The 19,833-nt window shown below is 36.7% G+C and overlaps 1 protein-coding gene across 1 annotated transcript in view; it reads left to right on the plus strand.

The window, feature by feature from the left end:
• Nucleotides 1-7,508: 7,508 nt before the first annotated feature.
• The window catches only part of LOC113046537 (endoplasmic reticulum metallopeptidase 1-like), a 40,735-nt gene continuing 28,410 nt past the window's right edge, over nucleotides 7,509-19,833 (plus strand). The window contains exons 1-7 of the mRNA XM_026207348.1: nucleotides 7,509-7,512; nucleotides 7,608-7,782; nucleotides 11,489-11,772; nucleotides 14,051-14,178; nucleotides 14,380-14,485; nucleotides 19,253-19,399; nucleotides 19,668-19,760. Of these exons, the coding sequence (XP_026063133.1) occupies nucleotides 7,509-7,512; nucleotides 7,608-7,782; nucleotides 11,489-11,772; nucleotides 14,051-14,178; nucleotides 14,380-14,485; nucleotides 19,253-19,399; nucleotides 19,668-19,760 (937 nt within the window). The remainder of the gene's footprint in view (nucleotides 7,513-7,607; nucleotides 7,783-11,488; nucleotides 11,773-14,050; nucleotides 14,179-14,379; nucleotides 14,486-19,252; nucleotides 19,400-19,667; nucleotides 19,761-19,833) is intronic.

A 19,833-nucleotide genomic window follows, 5' to 3' on the forward strand; every position in this document is an offset into this window, starting at 1 on the left:
TTTCAATTTGCAATACTTATTAATGATGCCATTGAGTCCGAACAGATGATATATTGGTTAGGTCCAATATTGAAAGCGGCAATCATTCGTATATTTTACAATATATTATATAATATATGTATCATCAATATATTATTTAATGTATTCAAATATATAAAATATTAGAAAATAAAAAGGGAAAATAATATATTACAATATATCACAATATATTTTAAGAAATATATTGGTAAATATATTTTCCTTTCATAAGGGATGGTCCATTCACACACCTAACCTTAACAAACCTTATATTTTCAACCTGCTTAACTGGTTGCCCATAACGAGTAACTTGTATTGCAGGATTAATATGCTTCTTAGAGAAACAAATAACCTGTGTCTTGTCCACAGAAAACCAAAAAATGTTTCCCCATTTCTCAACAGTGCTGACTGCTGCCTGTAGCTTCTTTCCAACAAACGCTGCATTAAGACTAGCCTGACTACGTCAGACTTCCGACTTCCGCTCAATTTCATTTCGCTTCTGTACTCAGTCTGAAACAGTGTCAGAGCTTTCTGTTTGCCACCGGTCTGGAAACAGCCGGGCCAATCAACGAACAGAGGGCGGGCTGAGAGCCGTGACGTAGATGCTTAGCGCCGAGTTTTACATTGTAGGTTAGAGAAATCGAAAACCGAAACGACCGCGGAAATGGGAAACGAGACACGGGATGCAATTCGCTCTGTTATAAAGAACATTCAACTCTTTTTCAAACTGCAAAAGTCGTTTACAGCCATGTTCACTCCGGTATTTCGCTCGAATCATCATGTGTTAACAACAGGTTTACAGTGGAAGTTCAATCATAGATTTGAGTTTGATGCATGTCTGTGCTTCGATTCGGCTGTACAGGCGCATAACATACGTCATAACTAAACGTATCTGATTAACTACGGGTAACCAATAATTTTAAACTTTAGACAAGCGCCCCCTAGCAAGAGAGAAAACACTTCTCTATTATGCCATTCCAGACTCTGTCTACGAAGCAAAGTGAAGTAGCAGAGTCTGGTATTACCAGGCTACATTACGACCCCTTACCCATATTGCCCCATAATCTGCATATAAAGACCTCCCAAGGCTAGCATCAACCTCTGAAAAAAACTCATTAATCATGATATTAAATAAATTAGGACTACATACACTTCCTTGTGGTACCCCATTTTCTATAGAGTAGACATTGAAGTAAGATTCTCCAATTCTTACCTCTATAGTCCTATCCTTCAGAAAATTCATAATCCAGTTGAACATTCTTCTACCAATTCGCATACTCTAATTTAATAAGAAGACCGCAGCTACTAGTTCCTTTTTAGCCTGAGACTTCCTAATTTCATCCTCCAAACATATCACCGGATGCATAGTTGACCTCCCTCTAGGGAAACCACTCTGTTGTGGTATTAGCAAATTCCTACTCTCTAATATGTAAGTTAACCTGTCAGTTCCATTATTTGATATAAGTTAGATGTTAATGCGATAGGTCTATAGCATGGGCGTAGGTTTAGGGGGGGACGCTAGGTACTAGTCCCTATCAATATTTTGAGATGACAAATTTGTCCCCACCAGTATTTAGCAAGCTCCTTTAAACTGCTATTTGTATTTTTGCACTGCTATTTGGATCGATTCTAACGGCCAGGATGACGACAGTACAAGAAACGCTGTAATTTGATTGGCACCGGGGTATCTGACAGGCTACACGCGCGGGCCGGGACTACTTTTGTGCTTGCACTTGCAGCGAGCGGGTGATGCACGCGCTGTGTATGTGTGTGCGCGCGCATGTTGACGACGCCGACAGTAAGTTACCAGGGCTGTCTCTCTGCCACATACAAAGGCCAGAGTAAAAACATTTTAATATTCCGTTTTTTTTGCCCCTTTTTTTACTTTGTAGATGCCTTATGCAAAAGGGACATAAGAAGCTTTTTCATAAAGCAGAGTCGGAGTGTAAGCAAAATAACTAGCTAGCCACACAAATAAACTAGCAGTAGTAACTGACCAGGCTTTCAAATGCAGATTCTACTGTGGAAAATAGTATTAACTGGTGATAGTATGTGTTACCCAGGATGATAGAATACTACGTTAGCAAGTAACTGAATGTCAATTAGCCTGTACCTTAACTTAGAATCTTGCAGTCAACATAAACGTGAGTGTACTGGAGGGTAAATAGTGTTTATAATAGAAAAAGGTTATTATATTTATTTATTTATTTAGATTTGTTTCCTTGTGGCAGAGTTTTTTTTGTTAGTTTAAATACTAATTTATGTTAATAAACGTTTGGTTGTTCAGCATTACACAGTCTGGGGTGTTTGTTTGTTTTTTTTTGTTGTGTTTTTGAGAGTGCATTTTTGAGATTATACAGTTATACTAGCTCTTTAGGGACAGTATACATGATGATATATCGGGGTCAGGGCACAGTATAATGAGATGAAGCAGATTCACTTCTGTATTGTGATATTCTGTATTGCAAACAGTCTGAAATAAAAAGGGAAATCATTAAATCACTGGTATCTTACAACAAAATAATGGGGGGGGGGGTGTATGGGGGTGTCCCCACCAAAGCTGAGACCAAACCTATGCCCATGGTCTATAGCTAGTTGTTTCGCTTTTATCTTTCCCTGGTTTTCCAATTGGCATAACAACAGAGTGTTTCCATGCTGACGGAAATACCCCTAACTCCCACACCTTATTATATAGCTGCAGGATCATAGACTGAGCTTGATGATTTAAGTTTTCAACCATTTTATAACATATTTCATCCTTACCAGGGGACGTTGCTCTGGCTCCTACCAACGCTCTTTTGAGCTCAAATAAAGAATAGGAAACATTTAGTGTTCCATTAAAATCATCCTTTTTCATTAGTATGTTAGAATGTTCTGTCATTACTTCATCTCTACCTTTCCTTGCATCAGGTGTCAGATTAGTAGAGCTATGGACTTTTACAAATGTTTTTGCCAGAGCCTCCGCCTTATTTTTATTTGTTATCATAACTTTGTTATTATATTTAATAGCTGGCAATGTATACTCCCTCCTAATTACTCCCGTCCTTCTTATCATACCCCACACTTGATTAATATGTGTTTCTCTTCCTATGTTATTGCAAAACTGCTTCCAGTAATTTCGTTTAGCATTTCTAATCATTCGTCTAACTTCTGCTTGTGTCTTTTTGTATTCTATTAGGTCATTAAAAGAAAAGGATCCTTTAACTTTCCTAAAAGCTTTATTTCTTGCATTAATTGCTTTATTGAATTCATCTGACCACCAGGGGACTACCTTAAAGGTAACTGTCTGGTTTGTTTCTTCACCAGTTATCTTTTCAAGTGCCTCTTTACTTAGTTTGCCACATGGATTATAATAGTTCACTATCCATATGGTTGTTTTTCTCATCCATACTTCAACTACTATCGCCTCAGAGTCTTTGCTTATTTTTATAATCCTATATCCTATTCCCTGTTGAATAAACATAGCTACACCACCTCTAGTGCCACTTTCCCTATTCATGCATACAGCAACATATCCATGTAATATAAAATCTAAGTGAGGCCTAAGCCATGTTTCTTGCACACAAATAACATTTGGTTTTTCAATTCTTTCTTCAATATACTTCTTAAATTCCTGCCCATTAGAGCAAAGCGTTCAACTACAGAATTGCAAAAACCATTATGATTCTCCACATGATGGCTGAGTTTCCTGTGTCCCTGCATGAGTTTTGCATTTATTGCATAATTCCCCAAGATATTTTTGTGCTGGCTTTATGATAATTTTAATCCTCTCTTTTCTGCTTTGTGTTTAAGCTGAACAATTGACTACTTCTGCCAGAAATGCTACATACACAACACTGTCCACTCCAGTACTTGGTTTGGTTGCTGTAGGCCTATCATATTCTCTTCTTATCTTGTTAGAATTCTGGTCCTGTCTCTGTTCAGTCATTCTCGCTATTGGCGATACTATCACACTTCTTTTTGTATTCGTTTCCTTAATGGCTTCAACATATGTCAGACTTACTTCTACTCTGATTCTCTGTTCTTCCTTTATACGCAGTAACTCTTGTTGGCAGCATTTCCTCACAAAATTGTAATAGGACAGATAAGCTCCTGTTTTGTTCCATTCTTGGAATACATCAATCTCCTAGCCTTCACTACTTTAACTCCTGATACATTTTCCAAGATTTCTTCAGTGGATATGTCAGTTGAAATCCCTGTAATAACCCCTTGCACTGTTTTCTGTTGTCCCCAAACAAAAAAAAATTTGACTTTCTTTCCTTTCAAAGTTCTCACTTTAATCATATTAATTCTCTGTTTGCCATCAGAACAAGTAATCAACAAACTGCCATCCCAAAGTGGTTTAACGTTCACAGTACCTACAGTGTCATGTAAAGCTTTCGTCAGCTTCAATGGGTTTACAGAACCAGGAAAATGAAACCATGTTGCATATGGAAAAATAAAAAGAAATAAATGAATAAATCAATCTGGAAATAAATACATGTGGGAATAAATAAATACATATGATAAATAAAAAAATGCATGAATAAATAGACCCCATCACAGGAAAATTCACAGTGCGTAGTGCGCATGTTGGGGTCAGAACGTTCCATCGAATTCCTGCAGGTAAGACATAGCTACAAACTAAATAATAAATACTACTAACATGTCTACTATGATTTTTTTATTTTTTTTAGTTGGCTACTATGTATGCCTGTTCTAACTGTGTGCTTTGTGTCTTAATGAAATGTCACAGTTTTTTTTATTATTTGATTTTTTTGACCTCATCACGCACTGACGTGATTTCCTCGCATCTCCGAGCTAACTGGTGGAATGACAGACACACTTTAGTTTAGCAGTAGCTACCCTAGAGGGAAGGTGATGGATGCATGGTATAAGTGATTAGTAGTCGTGACAGTTTTCTAGGGAAATAAAACCATCATGTCAAGGAAATCAGTCTACAATGCATCAATCTCCAATAGTAAATACTTAACGTTACCCTGCCATGCAGGTGCAATTTGCAGTATGGATGTAGTCTTCCGGCTTGTTGATCACAACCCAGGCTTGGTACATAGAGGTGCTTTTCCCTTGGTGCTGGCTCGTTAAAACCTCCACTTTTAACACACAAAAGTCATCGCTTATATCGCTATATAAAACCATCTGGACATGCCCACAGACTACGTAATTATATGCGTCTAGCGATTTGTACGCTCTTTGTTTTTCTAGCGTGTAAACAGTCGGCTATATATATATATATATATATATATATATATATATATATATATATATAGTGTTAATGTTCAGACTGTCTATTTAAAATGTTAAAGTGGCTGACAACAATAAATATTCTTATTAGGAATAAAATTGCTTAGGTTTTTGAACCGTAGCTGAACAGTTAGGCCTACTATGCTGTTGAAAAACACAGGGTGGCCCTGGCTTAACCATTTGAAGGATGTATTTATTGTATCCCCCACCCCACCACCATTTAAATTATGACTTGATTACAACTGCAGTGTGACTATTACATTTTATTACTCTCATTTGCAGTCTTCTATTAGGGGTTGTAATTTTGGATTCTGGAACAATCCTAATTCAATATTCAATATTCAATATTCAATCCTAATTCAGTTCTGTTTCATGTCTTCTGTAGATTTAGAGTTAAAGAAGACAATGCTGAATAAAGTCGTAGTTTTTGCTATTTTTGGACCAAAATGTACTTATGATGCTTAAAAAAAATTCTAACTGACCCTCTGATGTCACATGGACTACTTTGAAGATGTTTTTCTTACCTTTCTGGACATGGACAGTATACTGTACACACAGTTTCAATTGAGGGACTGAGAGCTCTCTGACTAAATCTAAAATATCTTAAACTGTGTTCCTAAGATAAAACGGAGGTCTTACGGATTTGGAACAACATGAGGGTGAGTAATTATTGACATAATTGTAATATTTGGGTGAACTCACCCTTTAAGGAGCCAACGTTTTATTATTACTATTGATTTCTCTGATTGGTGTTGGAATATTGTTCCATTCTTTTGAGGCTTTAATAGAGAAGGCTGACTGACTAAACGCTGTTTTCCTGAATGGAATAACACAGTCTCCTCTGGATGTTCCTCTAGTGAGGCGACTGGTGTTACTCAAGAGGTGAAGGAGCCAGGCCATGAAGGATTTTATATGCTAAACAGATATTTGTGAACTTAATAAGATTTTCCCAATTTAATAAATTCTATTTTGACAGATACATTGCAGTGATGAAAATGACGTGGTTTCTTATCCAGAACTTTTAAGTGTTTGTTTGTATAGGGACTGTATTGGTTTCAAAGTGGTGTGGTTGGCCTGAGACCAGCTGGTGAGGCGGTAAGTCATATGCGAAAAAGATCAGTGAATGCATAAACATTTTGTCTGCTCGGGTGGACAATGAATTTCTGATAAATCGAAAATTGGATAGATTAAATTGTACTTCCTTAATAGTTTGGGTGATATGAGAATTAAAATTGAGTTTGGAGTCTATGAGAATACAGTTTTTTTTTCATTAGTAAAAGTAAAGTAAAAAAAAAAAAGGAAGTAACTTGTGTTTGTAAAGCAATGAATTCTTAAAATTAAACATGTTTTCAATAAGATACTGAAAAAAAATTAATCTGTTAGTGAAAAGTTTTTTTTTTTTCCTCAACTTTCTGTAGTGTCAAATGTATCTCCAGTTATAGAATCACCCATAGAACTGTGATTGAGCTGCAGTTATTCATGTCATGTTTGACCATGTTTTCCTTGAGTGTATTGCATCAATCTTATCCTCATCTTCTATACCAGCACAGGCTCTGACTTGGCAGAATGCCTGGAAAGATTGAGTCACTTTGAATTTTTTTGGCCACTGCCTGGCCTTTTTAAAAGAAAGAAAACAAAACATTGTATTTGCTGACCCACACAATAGGACAACTCGATCTACTGACCCGAGTGATTAAAACAAAAAAATAAGCAGAATACCACTTTCCATTCATACATGAAATGAAGAAAAATAAATAAGATATAAATAAATATAATAAATAAAAAGAACTGCTGATATAAATAATGTGAAAAATATATATTTACATGCGCTCGAGCCTCTTCAAGGTTCATGAAGGCATTTTTAGAGAGCTAGAGATAACAATTAAAATAGCTAGCACATATAAGTCTAAGTTCTTAAAACAAAGAAAACAAAAAGCACATGTGTATGCAAATGTTAGTCTACTACTTCTACCTGAACGTCAATAATTTGTTTTATTGTCTCTTAATTATACAGAACTGTCTATTAATACTTAGAAATGAATTGACATTCATTCGAACTATTTAATTATAAATGTGGCAAAATTGCCCGATTGCTGAACAATAATCGCGATTCTAGACGGGTCTTTTCTGAAGTCTCGTACTGTACAGGCCTCTACTGGACGCACCAGGAACAACAGGGGCGTAAAACTGGTAAAACCGTACCGCTCCAGGTCTGACTGAGCCTCACTCTTCTCGTTCAGGACACAATGAGCGATTCAGAGATTTTGCAGCTGCGGGAGATAGACTCCACGGTCCGCAGAACCAGAGCTGAACAGAACCAGCAGCAGCAGCGGGACAGTAATGAGGAGGAGGCCGCTCTGAATGCGCTCCAGAGCCGCGAGCCCAAGCCGCTGATGGGCGAGAGCGCACAGTGCTGATTCTGCTGCTCGGGTTCGGGTTTCTGCTGTGGATTCTGGTTCTGATCTCAGACCAGCAGCTAATCGCCAGCAGCCCGGGACACTTCAGCTCCGTCCGCGCCAGGTATACTTTAGCACAGTCAGGTGAAAATACCATGGTACTTTGTTTACGATGGTATTGCGTAATCACGTTATATCACTTCAAGAATACGTAATAAAAGGGTAAATTTACATAATGCAATATATGGTATTAAATACTAAAGTTTTCTCGAGTGTTTATGGTTGTGATAGACCCCCTAAACTTGTTGTTGACTCATGATTAACAATAAGAATTATACTTGTCTTTATGTGTAGGGCTATATATATATATACATATATACATATATATATATATATATATATATATATATATATATATATATATATATATATATATATATATATATATATATATTACTATAAACAGTGTTGGGAAGGTTACTTTGGAAATGTAATAGGTTACAGATTACAAGTTACCCTATTTAAAATGTAATAGTAGTGTAACTTTTTAAATTACTTTAAAAAAGTAATGTAACTAATTACTTTTGAGTACTTTTTGATTACTTTTATAAATTTCTAATGAATGTTTATTTGCAACTGTTAATCATCTTCCACCATTTACACCAGGCAGGTTTAACCTTAAAGTAGTGCTCAATACTGTCAGACTTTCACCATCCTTCATCACTTGAATTAAGATGATCACATTTGAACACATTCACCACACAATCAGACTTTAGTACTGCCTTTTACTTCAATGAGATCTGAAGTTCAATGCAGATTTAAAATCAAAAGAAATAGTTTATAGATACTGTTTTTGAAACCAAATCTTTCATTATCCATCCATCTCTCTCATGACTTTAATACTGAAGATTTTTATTTGACTTTTACCATGTTTTGTAAGTGCATTTTTTTTTTTGGCAAATGAATTACCACTTGTATTTATTTTTACTACAAAGTCCATGATTAAACCACGCTTAGTACCATACCATAGGCTACATAAATTTTCCTAAGGGTTGTGTTTTTGTATGCACTAGCTCCCCCTAAACCTATGATAAAATATGATGATTTGTCTGCTAAATTACTGCTGTAACATTACAATAGATAATAATGACGTCGTTTATAAAGTATTTTGTGTGAGTGTGAGCAATGTGCTGCTGTTGCTTGACTAAAAGACAAAACTACATTAGCATATTTACAGATGAGACTGACCTATACCTGAAACCCTGAACAGAAGTGTCGCTTCTGCTCCAGCTGTGCGCTTACACAGTTCACTCCGGTCTCTCTCTCTCTCGCATCGAGTCTGATCCAAACCGTTCGGCGGAGGCGCAGAGAGCGCGCAAGCCCAACCATTGCCAGTCACGACTGCCAGTCATGAATCATTGCCGATTCATGATTTATTAGAGATTCGGAAATAATCGCTTTAGTATATTCGGCCTGCAATTATACAATAACAATATTTAAGTAGAGGGCCAAATCGTCTGCCGGGCCACCGGGAATAGTCCCGGTTCTCCCGATGTCCAGTCAGCGCCTGATTTCCACAGACACGCAGGACGTGCAGGATTCATATTCAGTCTTTTTGCGGCTTAATAATCACAGACACCAGTCCATATCGCGTTTTTATTCAAGTGTACGACCTACTTTTGATTTATTCATCCAAAATGTGGCATATTTCGTCCGCGTTATAGGCTGAATTCCATTTTTATGACTGAATTCTACGAATGTGTTCTCCGCCTCGCGGAGATCATGGGCCATATGTCTTAGTGCAATTTGGGAAAGACATAAGCTGTATGTGGATGTGTGTAAATATTCAAATGTAATCCTCTTTGTAATTGTTACAGTTTTCATAAGTAACTGTAATTTAATTACTCATTTTTTCTTAGTAACTGTAATTGATTACTGTTACATTTATTTTGTAATTAAATTACGTAACGCTGTTACATGTAACTAGTTACTCCCCAACACTGACTATAAAGTCAGTTTACATATATTGTAGTGGTTACTACTGTTATTGGTACTCTGGTTACTGATGTTGTTTATAACAGTTGTGGTTGATGCAGTTTACCAGAGTGTTATCATGACAGCTCTGATGTATTGAATTAACCATAGATAAAATCGATGACATAGACTACACTCAAAAAAATGTACTTTCACCTTTGCTAATTTTACTTAATCCGTTCATGTTATGATTACTTAAAAACAATTATTTAACAATGTGAACTTGATTTAATCTAGTTCATTCAACAAAAAAGTGTGTATTGTCAGCTTTAATTAAAAATTATTTGTTCAGCCAACATAACATTGTTGCGTAATAGTAACTGATTAATGAAACCAACACAGACTTGCATCTCATTGGCTGAGGATTTCTGCAGTGTATTATGGGTAATTGTTATTCTGTCACCCTCTTGGAGAAGTGTAGCACCATTAGATAGGTAGATGAGTAATACAACTCATAGCAATGAAGTTGTTCTTATAAGTTTTAGAACAAAACAAAGAAACAAATGGTTTGAAATGTTGCTTTATGTTTCAAATGTGTTTGTGATATAATTGATCAACTATATTTATAGAAAGGTCTGAATGAAGAGTAATATTAATCAGCTGCTCATGGTCCTAATGCAAGGGGTGGCATTCCTAATATGGCATTATTCAAATTTTATGTCATCATTGTTTAACATTTTCAGGTACAATTAACTCATTTGTTGTTTGTTGACTCTATTAAGGTTTGTTAAGTTTACTTAAACTTATTTTGTAAAATGAACATAATTATTAAAAACATTGTCCAAAAAATTGCAAATTAGTTGGGTTGACACTATTAAATTAAGCTTTGCCCAACCATAGTAAATAAGTTGAATCAACCTTAATAAATTACGTTGACCCAAAGTAAGTACATTAAATTGGAGTAACAGAATTGCATAATGCTGAAATAAAGCAAATTAATCATGTGGAAATCCTTTCCATGATTTTTTTTATGTTCATTCAAAGAGTATTTTTTTTGAGTGTATGAAAAATCAACTTTAAAGCATTAATAATATCTGTTTACTGGGTTTTAATAAACAATTAAGCATTAAAAGAATCTGAAGGGATAATAAAAGATTCATTTTAGTGACCAGTATTGTTTTTAATTTCAAATAGTAAATATCTCTAGCAACATACAAAATGTCACATGAAGGTCTTTAGTTCATTGCATTGTATCGTTTAAATAAGAAAGAAAAAAGATCTTCCAATGTTTATTTTTACATATCACACAGCAAATACTGTATCTCCTCTAATGATGCATAAAGTTGGCATTAAATGACAATTCATGTTTCCAAATGAATGCTATTCACCTCATTGAAAATGTTTCATAAATTCATAAAGAATTAATAGAATAGAATAGTGTATTCATCTACAGCGATATCATTGACTTGATTGCAAATAAATGCACAGAAACTATTTAAACTGAACAGAGATGACATAACTGAATTCAATGATGAACTTCCTTTAACTATCATTTTGCATTATTGAGACACTGTTTTCCAAATGAATGTTGTTCAGTGCTTTGACGCAATGTATTTTGTTTAAAGCACGATATAAATAAAGGTGATTGATTGATTGATTGATTAAGATAGGATAGGAGAGAATACTAAAATAGTCTTTATTGTCATTATACACAGATACTATGAAACTCTTTTTGGATTCTCCGCTTCAATTCAATAACTCAACAAAACCCATATCTGTAGATAAATAAATAACAAGAGAATAAGGGCAGTACAAAGTCCATAGCACATCTGTAACACTCTTCTGTTGTGAATCAGGAAGCACCTGGAGCGGATCACCAGCATCGGGCCGAGGACCGTCGGGAGTCCAGAGAACGAGATCACCACAGTCAACTACCTGCTGGATCAGATCGAGCAGATCCGGTCTGAGAGTGAAACCGGACCTCACTTCATCACGGTGGACATCCAGAGGCCCAGCGGCTGCTTCTTCTCCAGCTGCTACGACCGTGTAACCAACATCGCCGTCAAACTTCAGCCAAACACCACCGCACAGCACTTCATGCTTGCAAATTGCCACTTTGACTCGGTGGCCAACAGCCCCGGTGCGTTTCTAGATCATTTCATCAACGCTTCAGTGACCCCTCTGAGTTTACAGTGGGTACGGAAAGTATTCAGACCCCCTTAAATTTTCCACTTTTTGTTATATTGCAGCCATTTGCTAAAATAATTTAAGTTCATTTTTTCCTCATTAATGTACACACAGCACCCCATTTTGACAGAAAAACACAGAATTGTTGACATTTTTGCACATTTATTAAAAAAGAAAAACTGAAATATCACATGGTCCTAAGTATTCAGACCCTTTGCTCAGTATTTAGTAGAAGCACCCTTTTGATCTAATATAGCTAGTCTTTTTGGGAAAGATACAACAAGTTTTTCACACCTGGATTTGGGGATCCTCTGCCATTCCTCCTTGCAGATCCTCTCCAGTTCTGTCAGGTTGGATGGTAAACGCTGGTGGACGGCCATTTTCAGGTCTCACCAGAGATGCTCAATTGGGTTTAGGTCAGGGCTCTGGCTGCCATTCAAGAACAGTATTTTAGCTGTGTGCTTAGGGTCATTGTCTTGCTGGAAGGTGAACCTTTTAGTCCAGTATATCCCTGTACTTGGCCGCATTCATTCATCCAGTCGTCCTGTCCCTGCAGCTGAAAAACACCCCCACAGCATTATGCCGCCACTACCATGCTTCACTGTTGGGACTGTATTGGACAGGTGATGAGCAGTGCCTGGTTTTCTCCACACATACCGCTTAGAATTAAGGCCAAAAAGTTCTATGTTGGTCTCATCAGTCCAGAGAATCCTTCGGGTGTTTTTTAGCAAACTCCATGCGGGCTTTCATTTGTCTTGCACTGGCCACTCTGCCATAAAGCATTGACTGGTGGAAGTCTGCAATGATGGTTGACTTTCTACAACTTTCTCCCATCTCCCGACTGCATCTCTGGAGCTCAGCCAAAGTGATCATTGGGTTCTTCTTTACCTCTCTCACCAAGGCTCTTCTCCCCTGATAGCTCAGTTTGGCCGGACGGCCAGCTCTAGGAATAGTTCTGGTCATCCCAAACGTCTTCCATTTAAGGATTCTGGGGGCCACTGTGCTCTTAGGAACCCTAAGTGTAGCAGAATCTTTTTCTAACCTTGCACAGATCTGTGCCTTCCCACAATTCTGTCTCTGATCTCTTCAGGCAGTTCCTTTGACCTCATGATTCTCATTTACTCTGACATGCACTGTGAGGTGTAAGGTCTTACAGACAGGTGTGTGGCTTTCCTAATCAAGTCCAATCAGTCTAATAACAAATGAAGGTGTAGAACCATCTCAAGGACGATCAGAAGAAATGGAGTTAAATATATGAGTGACAAAGCAAAGGGTCTGAATACTTAGTGTGATATTTCAGTTTTTCTTTTTTAATAAATCTGCAAATATTTCTGTCAATATGGGGTGCTATGTGTGCATTAATGAGGAAAAAAAAGAACTTAAATGATTTATCAAATGACTGCAATATGACAAAGAGTGAAAAATGTAAGGGGGTCTGAATACATTCCGTACCCACTGTTTATGCTTTAATGGAGTTATGCTTCTTCCTTAATTCATCCTTCAGTTTCTTTGAGAATCTCAGTCACATCTCATTCAAGATAAATTCAATGTTGATTTAAATATCAACATGATGCTACTCATGTCTTGCAGTGAGTATTATGAAGCTCATTAGTGAGAGTTAATGAAATGTTATTGCTCATAAGTTGCTCTTTTATAACTTCTAAGACTTAAATGAGATGTAAATGAGAATTGAATTAAGTGCCTTCATCTCAGCTGTTTCTCCTTAAGTAGGGAAATAAAAAAATAAAACGTTTTAAATGAGCCTCTCGCCATCATTCAGTGATCATTCAGACTCTAGAGCGGTGAAATGAATGTGGAGATCATTAGATAAGAAGTTATCTAAAGGCAGTCTGTCCTGTGTCAATCCCAATCATTAGAAAACCGGGAAATGAAATCTCAGTAACATTAATGTTTAAGTGTTCCTGTGGCTTGGTGGTAGAGCATTGCATTGGCAGTGCAAAAGGTTGTGGGTCCGATTCTCAAGGAACATGTGTTGGGTAAACAAAGTTAGCCTGGATGCACTGTAATTTGCTTTTGATAAAAGCAGATAATTTGATTGCCATGCTTAAATTGTATTGTATAAATTGGTTTTATGTATTTGTAGTATGCTTTATTTTTTTCTTTGAGTCATCTTTCTAGATCTGGGTGAATAATGACACATGTATGTTATGTGTGTGTGTGTGTGTGTGTGTGTGTGTATGTGTGTGTGTGTGTGTGTGTGTGTGTTTCAGGAGCCAGTGATGACGCCGTTGGTTGTTCAGTAATGCTGGAGATTTTACATTCTCTAGCGAATCTCTCCACACCTCTCAAACATGGCGTTATCTTCTTGTTCAACGGGGCTGAGGAGACCATGCTGCAGGTGAGAGGCCACAGCACAGCTGACCTTTGACCTCAGTGAGCACGTGATCATTTCATTGAAATGTGTTCTGCTGGTTTGATGTGAATCTCTATTACTGACATCATTCATGGTCTCACTGTGTGTGTGCCACAATCACTCCCTGTCACTCACACATACACACTCATGCATGTAGAGGTCGAGTTTGATCTCCATCTCTCTCAGGGTAGTCACGGCTTCATTACCCAGCATCCGTGGGCTCAGCAGGTGCGAGCGTTTGTGAACCTGGAGGCGGCAGGAGTGGGAGGGAAAGAGCTGGTGTTTCAGACAGGTGTGTATCTGAGCTCAACAGCTGCGGTAGAAGAAATCTGCTCTGTTTCTGGAAGAACAAGCGCCACAGATCAGTCGTCATTTACTCACACTAATCCAGCGCTTCTCAACCAGTCAACTCCAGAAGACAAAATAAACATGGCAGTCAGCTGCAACAATTCAAAATCAAGATATTTCTTATATTCATTCACCCCAGAATTCACATAGCCTTGAAAAACTGGGAGGAGGATGGCCGATTAGACGTTAAAGACGTTCACAATCTACTTTTCAAGCAAATCATAGAGATCGTGATTTTTTTTAGTGTCCTCATAATAGTGTTAAAGGTGACATATCAGGAAAATCTGACTTTTTCAGGTTTTAATTGCTATAATCAGGTCCCTGGTACATCTACCAACCAAGGAAACGTGAAAAAGATTAACCCACAAAAAATGAGCGTGTCTGATTTTGTGACATTGCAAAGGGATCTTTTCATAATATTACCGCCCCTTAATCTGTAAATTTATACCCACGGCGCCGTCATTTTGATTTAGCAAGCGACACCGGTGTACCAGATGCCATGGTGAAAGTTTGAGGAAAACATAGTAAGTGTTTTTTCTTTGGCTGCACAGATGAGAACAGAACACTATCTGGAGTCCCAGGATCAGAGAAAACAACAGAGCAGTGGATGTATTGATTTACAATAAAATACTTCTTTATTGTCAACCATGGTTGAAATTTGTCTTTAACCACACCAGCAAAAACCAAACACACTTACAGAAACATACTGCAAAACACATAAATGCCATTATACTGAACCACATACCTAACGATAGTTTTACTCTGGTTCCAAACCAGAACCAGACGATGAACATTATTAACAGCATTTATTATATGATGCAGTCACACTTGCAGCAATATTTGTTAGTTCTGTATGTTGATATAGGGTATGGATCATCTGAGGTCCTCTTGAGGGTCAGCATCATCTCTTCTGAGGTGTTCTGCATCCAGACTGGAGCTTGTGCAAATCTAGTTGCAAAACATAGAAACAAATAGAGACATCATTAGCATAGCTGATGTTCCGGAAAAAAAGTAAAATGTATTAGTTTAACCCTAGCTAAAGAATAAGAATGCACATTTGATCAGATGCAAATGCAATCACAATTTAAGAAAGCTAAAGCATTTAAGGTCTTATGATGACTCAACAGGTAACCAGCGCAGAGACTAAAATTGGGGTAATATGATTATATATTTTCTTGACCTGGTAAGGACTCTAGGCGCTGCATTTTGGACTACCTGTAGCTTGTTTATTGAAGATCTAAAATAAACATGCAATTTATTTACCAGCATCATTTTCACATAACCAACTGTTTGTTTGTTTTTGTAACTCGTGTGAATTTTTAACGTACATTTCTTTATGAATAAGAACTTAGTTTAGTACTCACATGCTGTGACAGTTTTTTTTTCTATCCATGTGCTTCAGATGTGTGCTCTCAGAAAACCTTATAATAGAAGTTTAAACTCATATGGTATAAAACGCATGAGTTCAGCGGATAAACATGATAATCAGAACCAAAACAGATGTTTTTAGCAAGATGGAGCTGTAATGACACAGCTCTATTCTGGAAAATGGGACAGTGTGCAGCAGCTCATTTGTATTTAAAGACAAAGGCCCGATAAACAGCGTGTTTCTGCTTCCACTCAAAATAGGCACTTTCAAAATGTTATAATAAATGATCAGTGGAGTATTTTGAGCTGATACTTCACCGACACATTTTGGGTACACCAGAGACTTACAGTTTATTACATATTGTAAAAAGGGGAATAATATCTCTACTTTAAAACTACAGCAGTTCCTGCCTGCTAGATTATTGCCTTGTCCAAGTACCCACACTTGCGGCCTTTTGCACTCGATCACTTGACTACTTCAATTATGTATTTCCTGTATTTGACACAAGTGTTAAAGTGAGGATGAAGACCACAAGTGCGTTTACAACTTCTTTTCATTACCTGATGGGACACACTTAAAGTGTTAAAAATTCGCAAGTGTTTAAAGATTTGTACTTTGCATTTTAAAATAAACGTTTAAATGTCTGTTCAGTAGTCCCTATAACAGATGACACAATTTAATCTCTGTTGCTTCTTATTAAGTGATAAAAAGCAGTTGGAAATGATGTACAAAATAAGTATAGCCTATCCACTTTTGCACCAATAAAACTTGAAGCACTTTCTTTTACTACCAAATTATATGTAATATCTAATTATTATTAATATTTCACTTACATTGGAAAAGTTACCCGTTATCTCTTGTGATCTTGGCAAAAAGTCTCATGATTTATTTCCAGAACATGATGCATGATGGGATACATGAAGCCTTGAATACCGCTCTGAAGTATTTGTGGATTTAGTGTGCGTTAAGGGCACTGCGCTTTGGCATTTTTAAGAACTTGGACAGTCTTGCACACTTACTTCCTGTCGCGCGCACATGCTCTCAAGTGCCCAATATTTTGCAAGTGTGGGTATTTGGACAGAGCATTTGACTTGACAAATCATATTACGCGTCTCTATCACGTGTCTTTCATGCATGTAATGTATTAAAAACAATTCAGTGTGAGCTAGCCTAGCAATAATAGCATGATGAATTTTAGTTTCAGTTTAGATTTGCATCACATTCCACTCCTCTACAGCAATGCCATAGAATTAATACAATAATTTAAATTGGTCTCGGATGTCCTCAGTGTGTGTTTGTGAAGTTTTATCTCAAAATACCCTACAGATGTTTTTTTTTTATAGCTTGTTGAAATTGCCACTGTTTATGCATTATCCTCTTTAAATGAAAATGAGCTGCTGCTCCTGCTTCCCTTTTTAGATGACTGCAGAGCTTCAAGAGCTCATGCTCACGGGTATACCACCAGTGTTACGGTTTAACTGGTGGTGACAGTGTAACTGACCTCACATTTCTTCCAAACACAATTTTTATCTACCACATTCCTATTCGCGATCATTCTGGTAGCATGTGAAGGCAGCATTAGTGAAAACAGGCAATAAAACAATTGTAGCTTTAGTAACATTAGCTTTAGCCAAGATGCTCTTTTGAACAACAAAATATGATGTGTGATGTTTACTTTGTCTATATTCTGGACGTTTGCGCACAAAGTGTTGTTATTGTTCCCTTCAGAAGTAATCTTTGCACAACTCCAGCGCTGAACTGACCCTTGTTTGTGAAGCAGTCTGGTGTAAAATGATTAGCACAGATCCGGTTATTATTTGGGACATTTCTTTCGAAAACTACAGCGTCCTCAGCGGTCTAGGGACTCCTATGTTCATTGGTGAATCCCAAAACACAACACTTGTAATGGCTATTTGGCGCTGACATTGTCTGGAACTGCTCATGTGGAAAGAATGTCTAAGATTTTTTGGGGATTATTAAACAATGAGTGGGTGGATTTTTACCATTATAGGCTGGTTGTTTTCACGCACTGCAGCCACAAAACTGTGTTTGAACACCTTATAAAAGCTATTTGTGGCATTCTATGTCACCTTTAAGTGAATAGAAACAATTTTTTAAGTAAATCAGATGAGTGTCAGTATATTTTATCAGCGCTTTTGGTCTTAGACAGTAGCCTAATAAACATGTTGCTGTTTTTGTCGTAATGTTAATTCAAACAACAAAAGACAAGTGTAACATCAATTTCTGCTCTTGACTGAATAATGTTATAACTTTAATAAGAATGAATGTACATTTGATTCACACAGTGATGTCCTGTTTTAACAATAATCATCATGACAGCTGATTGTTAAATGCAATTTTGTGTTTATTAAATGGCACACATATGTAAGTTCATAGCCTCATTCCAGTCTAGATATTCTCAAAAATACCTCTCAAAACTGGGAAGAATTTGTCACAGCATTTATAAGATAAGATAAGATATTGTGAGACTGTGATATATAACTGGGAAAAATGAAGAAGCCTAATTTAAAAAATTTGAAAGGTTATTAAATTAGTAAAATCTTGAAATTTAATTTTATAGCATATTATAATAAATATATTTGTTTCACCCTCTGGTAATATATAAAATATCAGTTAGAAATCGCAAGTAACAATATTCTTAAAAATCCAAATATTTTATCTTTATCCAGTAAATCAGGCATGGCTGTAAATTAAATGTAAATACACCGGTTACAAAGAGCAGGAACCTATAGAATCTTGTTTCCACCACTGAATAAAAAGGATGACATTTATCTCACGTTTCTAACAAAAACGTCAGAATTGTGAGGTAAAATTTATACCTCACAATTGTGACTTTTACCACATTTATGTCTCACAACTATGAGCAAACTAGATAAATAAATGATCTGAATTGTGAGGAAAACTCAGCACAGTTTTGATTACATTACGTTTTGATTGGAAAAACTCCAGGTTTCTATTAATAATAATAATAATAAAAGAAATAAATATATATATATATATATATATATATATATATATATATATATATATATATATATATATAACATCAGATGAACCAGAGGAAAAATATTATCCCACATGGAGTTTTGGGAGTCAGAAATATTGAGGATGGCTGATCTTAACCAGATGTGTCTGTTTTGTTTTTCTGTGCAACAGAAATTTTCATCAGTTAGTTAATTTTTCTGTTCATATTCACTTCCACGACATGGAAAAGAACAATGTGACTATTCTGTTATGACTAAACGTGAGGGTTAGTAAAGGAGGTAGAATGAGCCTCAGTCATGTGTGTCTGTCATGTCTTTCGGTGTGTGTGTGTTTGAGGTCCGGAGAACCCGTGGCTGGCCCAGGCTTACGCCCGTGCCGCTGTTCACCCGTTCGCCACAGTGGTTGGTCAGGACATTTTCCAGAGCGGACTCATTCCTTCAGACACAGACTTCCGCATCTTCAGGGACTTTGGGAATATTCCTGGTATGCGATAAACACTACAAATTTTTAATAATAAAATAAAAAGTATGTTAACTAAAACCAGCAGCTGTAGCTGCCAGAACTTTACTGTACAACAATACAGAATTAACAAGTTTTACAGATTAAGAAATGTATTTACATTAAAAACATTTTATTAAGTGATGTATTGCTGATGATATTGCTAATGAGAAAACCAGAAGTGTTGACTGAGACTGTCAGACCATGTTTAAGACTTTTTTAAGTGCAAATCTTCCTCCATCTCAAACTGCAGGAATTGATATTGCATTCATAGAGAATGGTTTCATCTATCACACTAAATATGACACTCCTGGGCGAATCCACACCGACTCCATCCAGAGAGCAGGTGAGACGTCTGATTCCTGAGCTACAGCCTCATATGAAAACATTTGGAAATAAAACATCTGCTCCAGAGAGAA

Source organism: Carassius auratus, chromosome 28, assembly GCF_003368295.1.
Source record: "Carassius auratus strain Wakin chromosome 28, ASM336829v1, whole genome shotgun sequence".
NCBI lineage: Eukaryota > Metazoa > Chordata > Actinopteri > Cypriniformes > Cyprinidae > Carassius > Carassius auratus.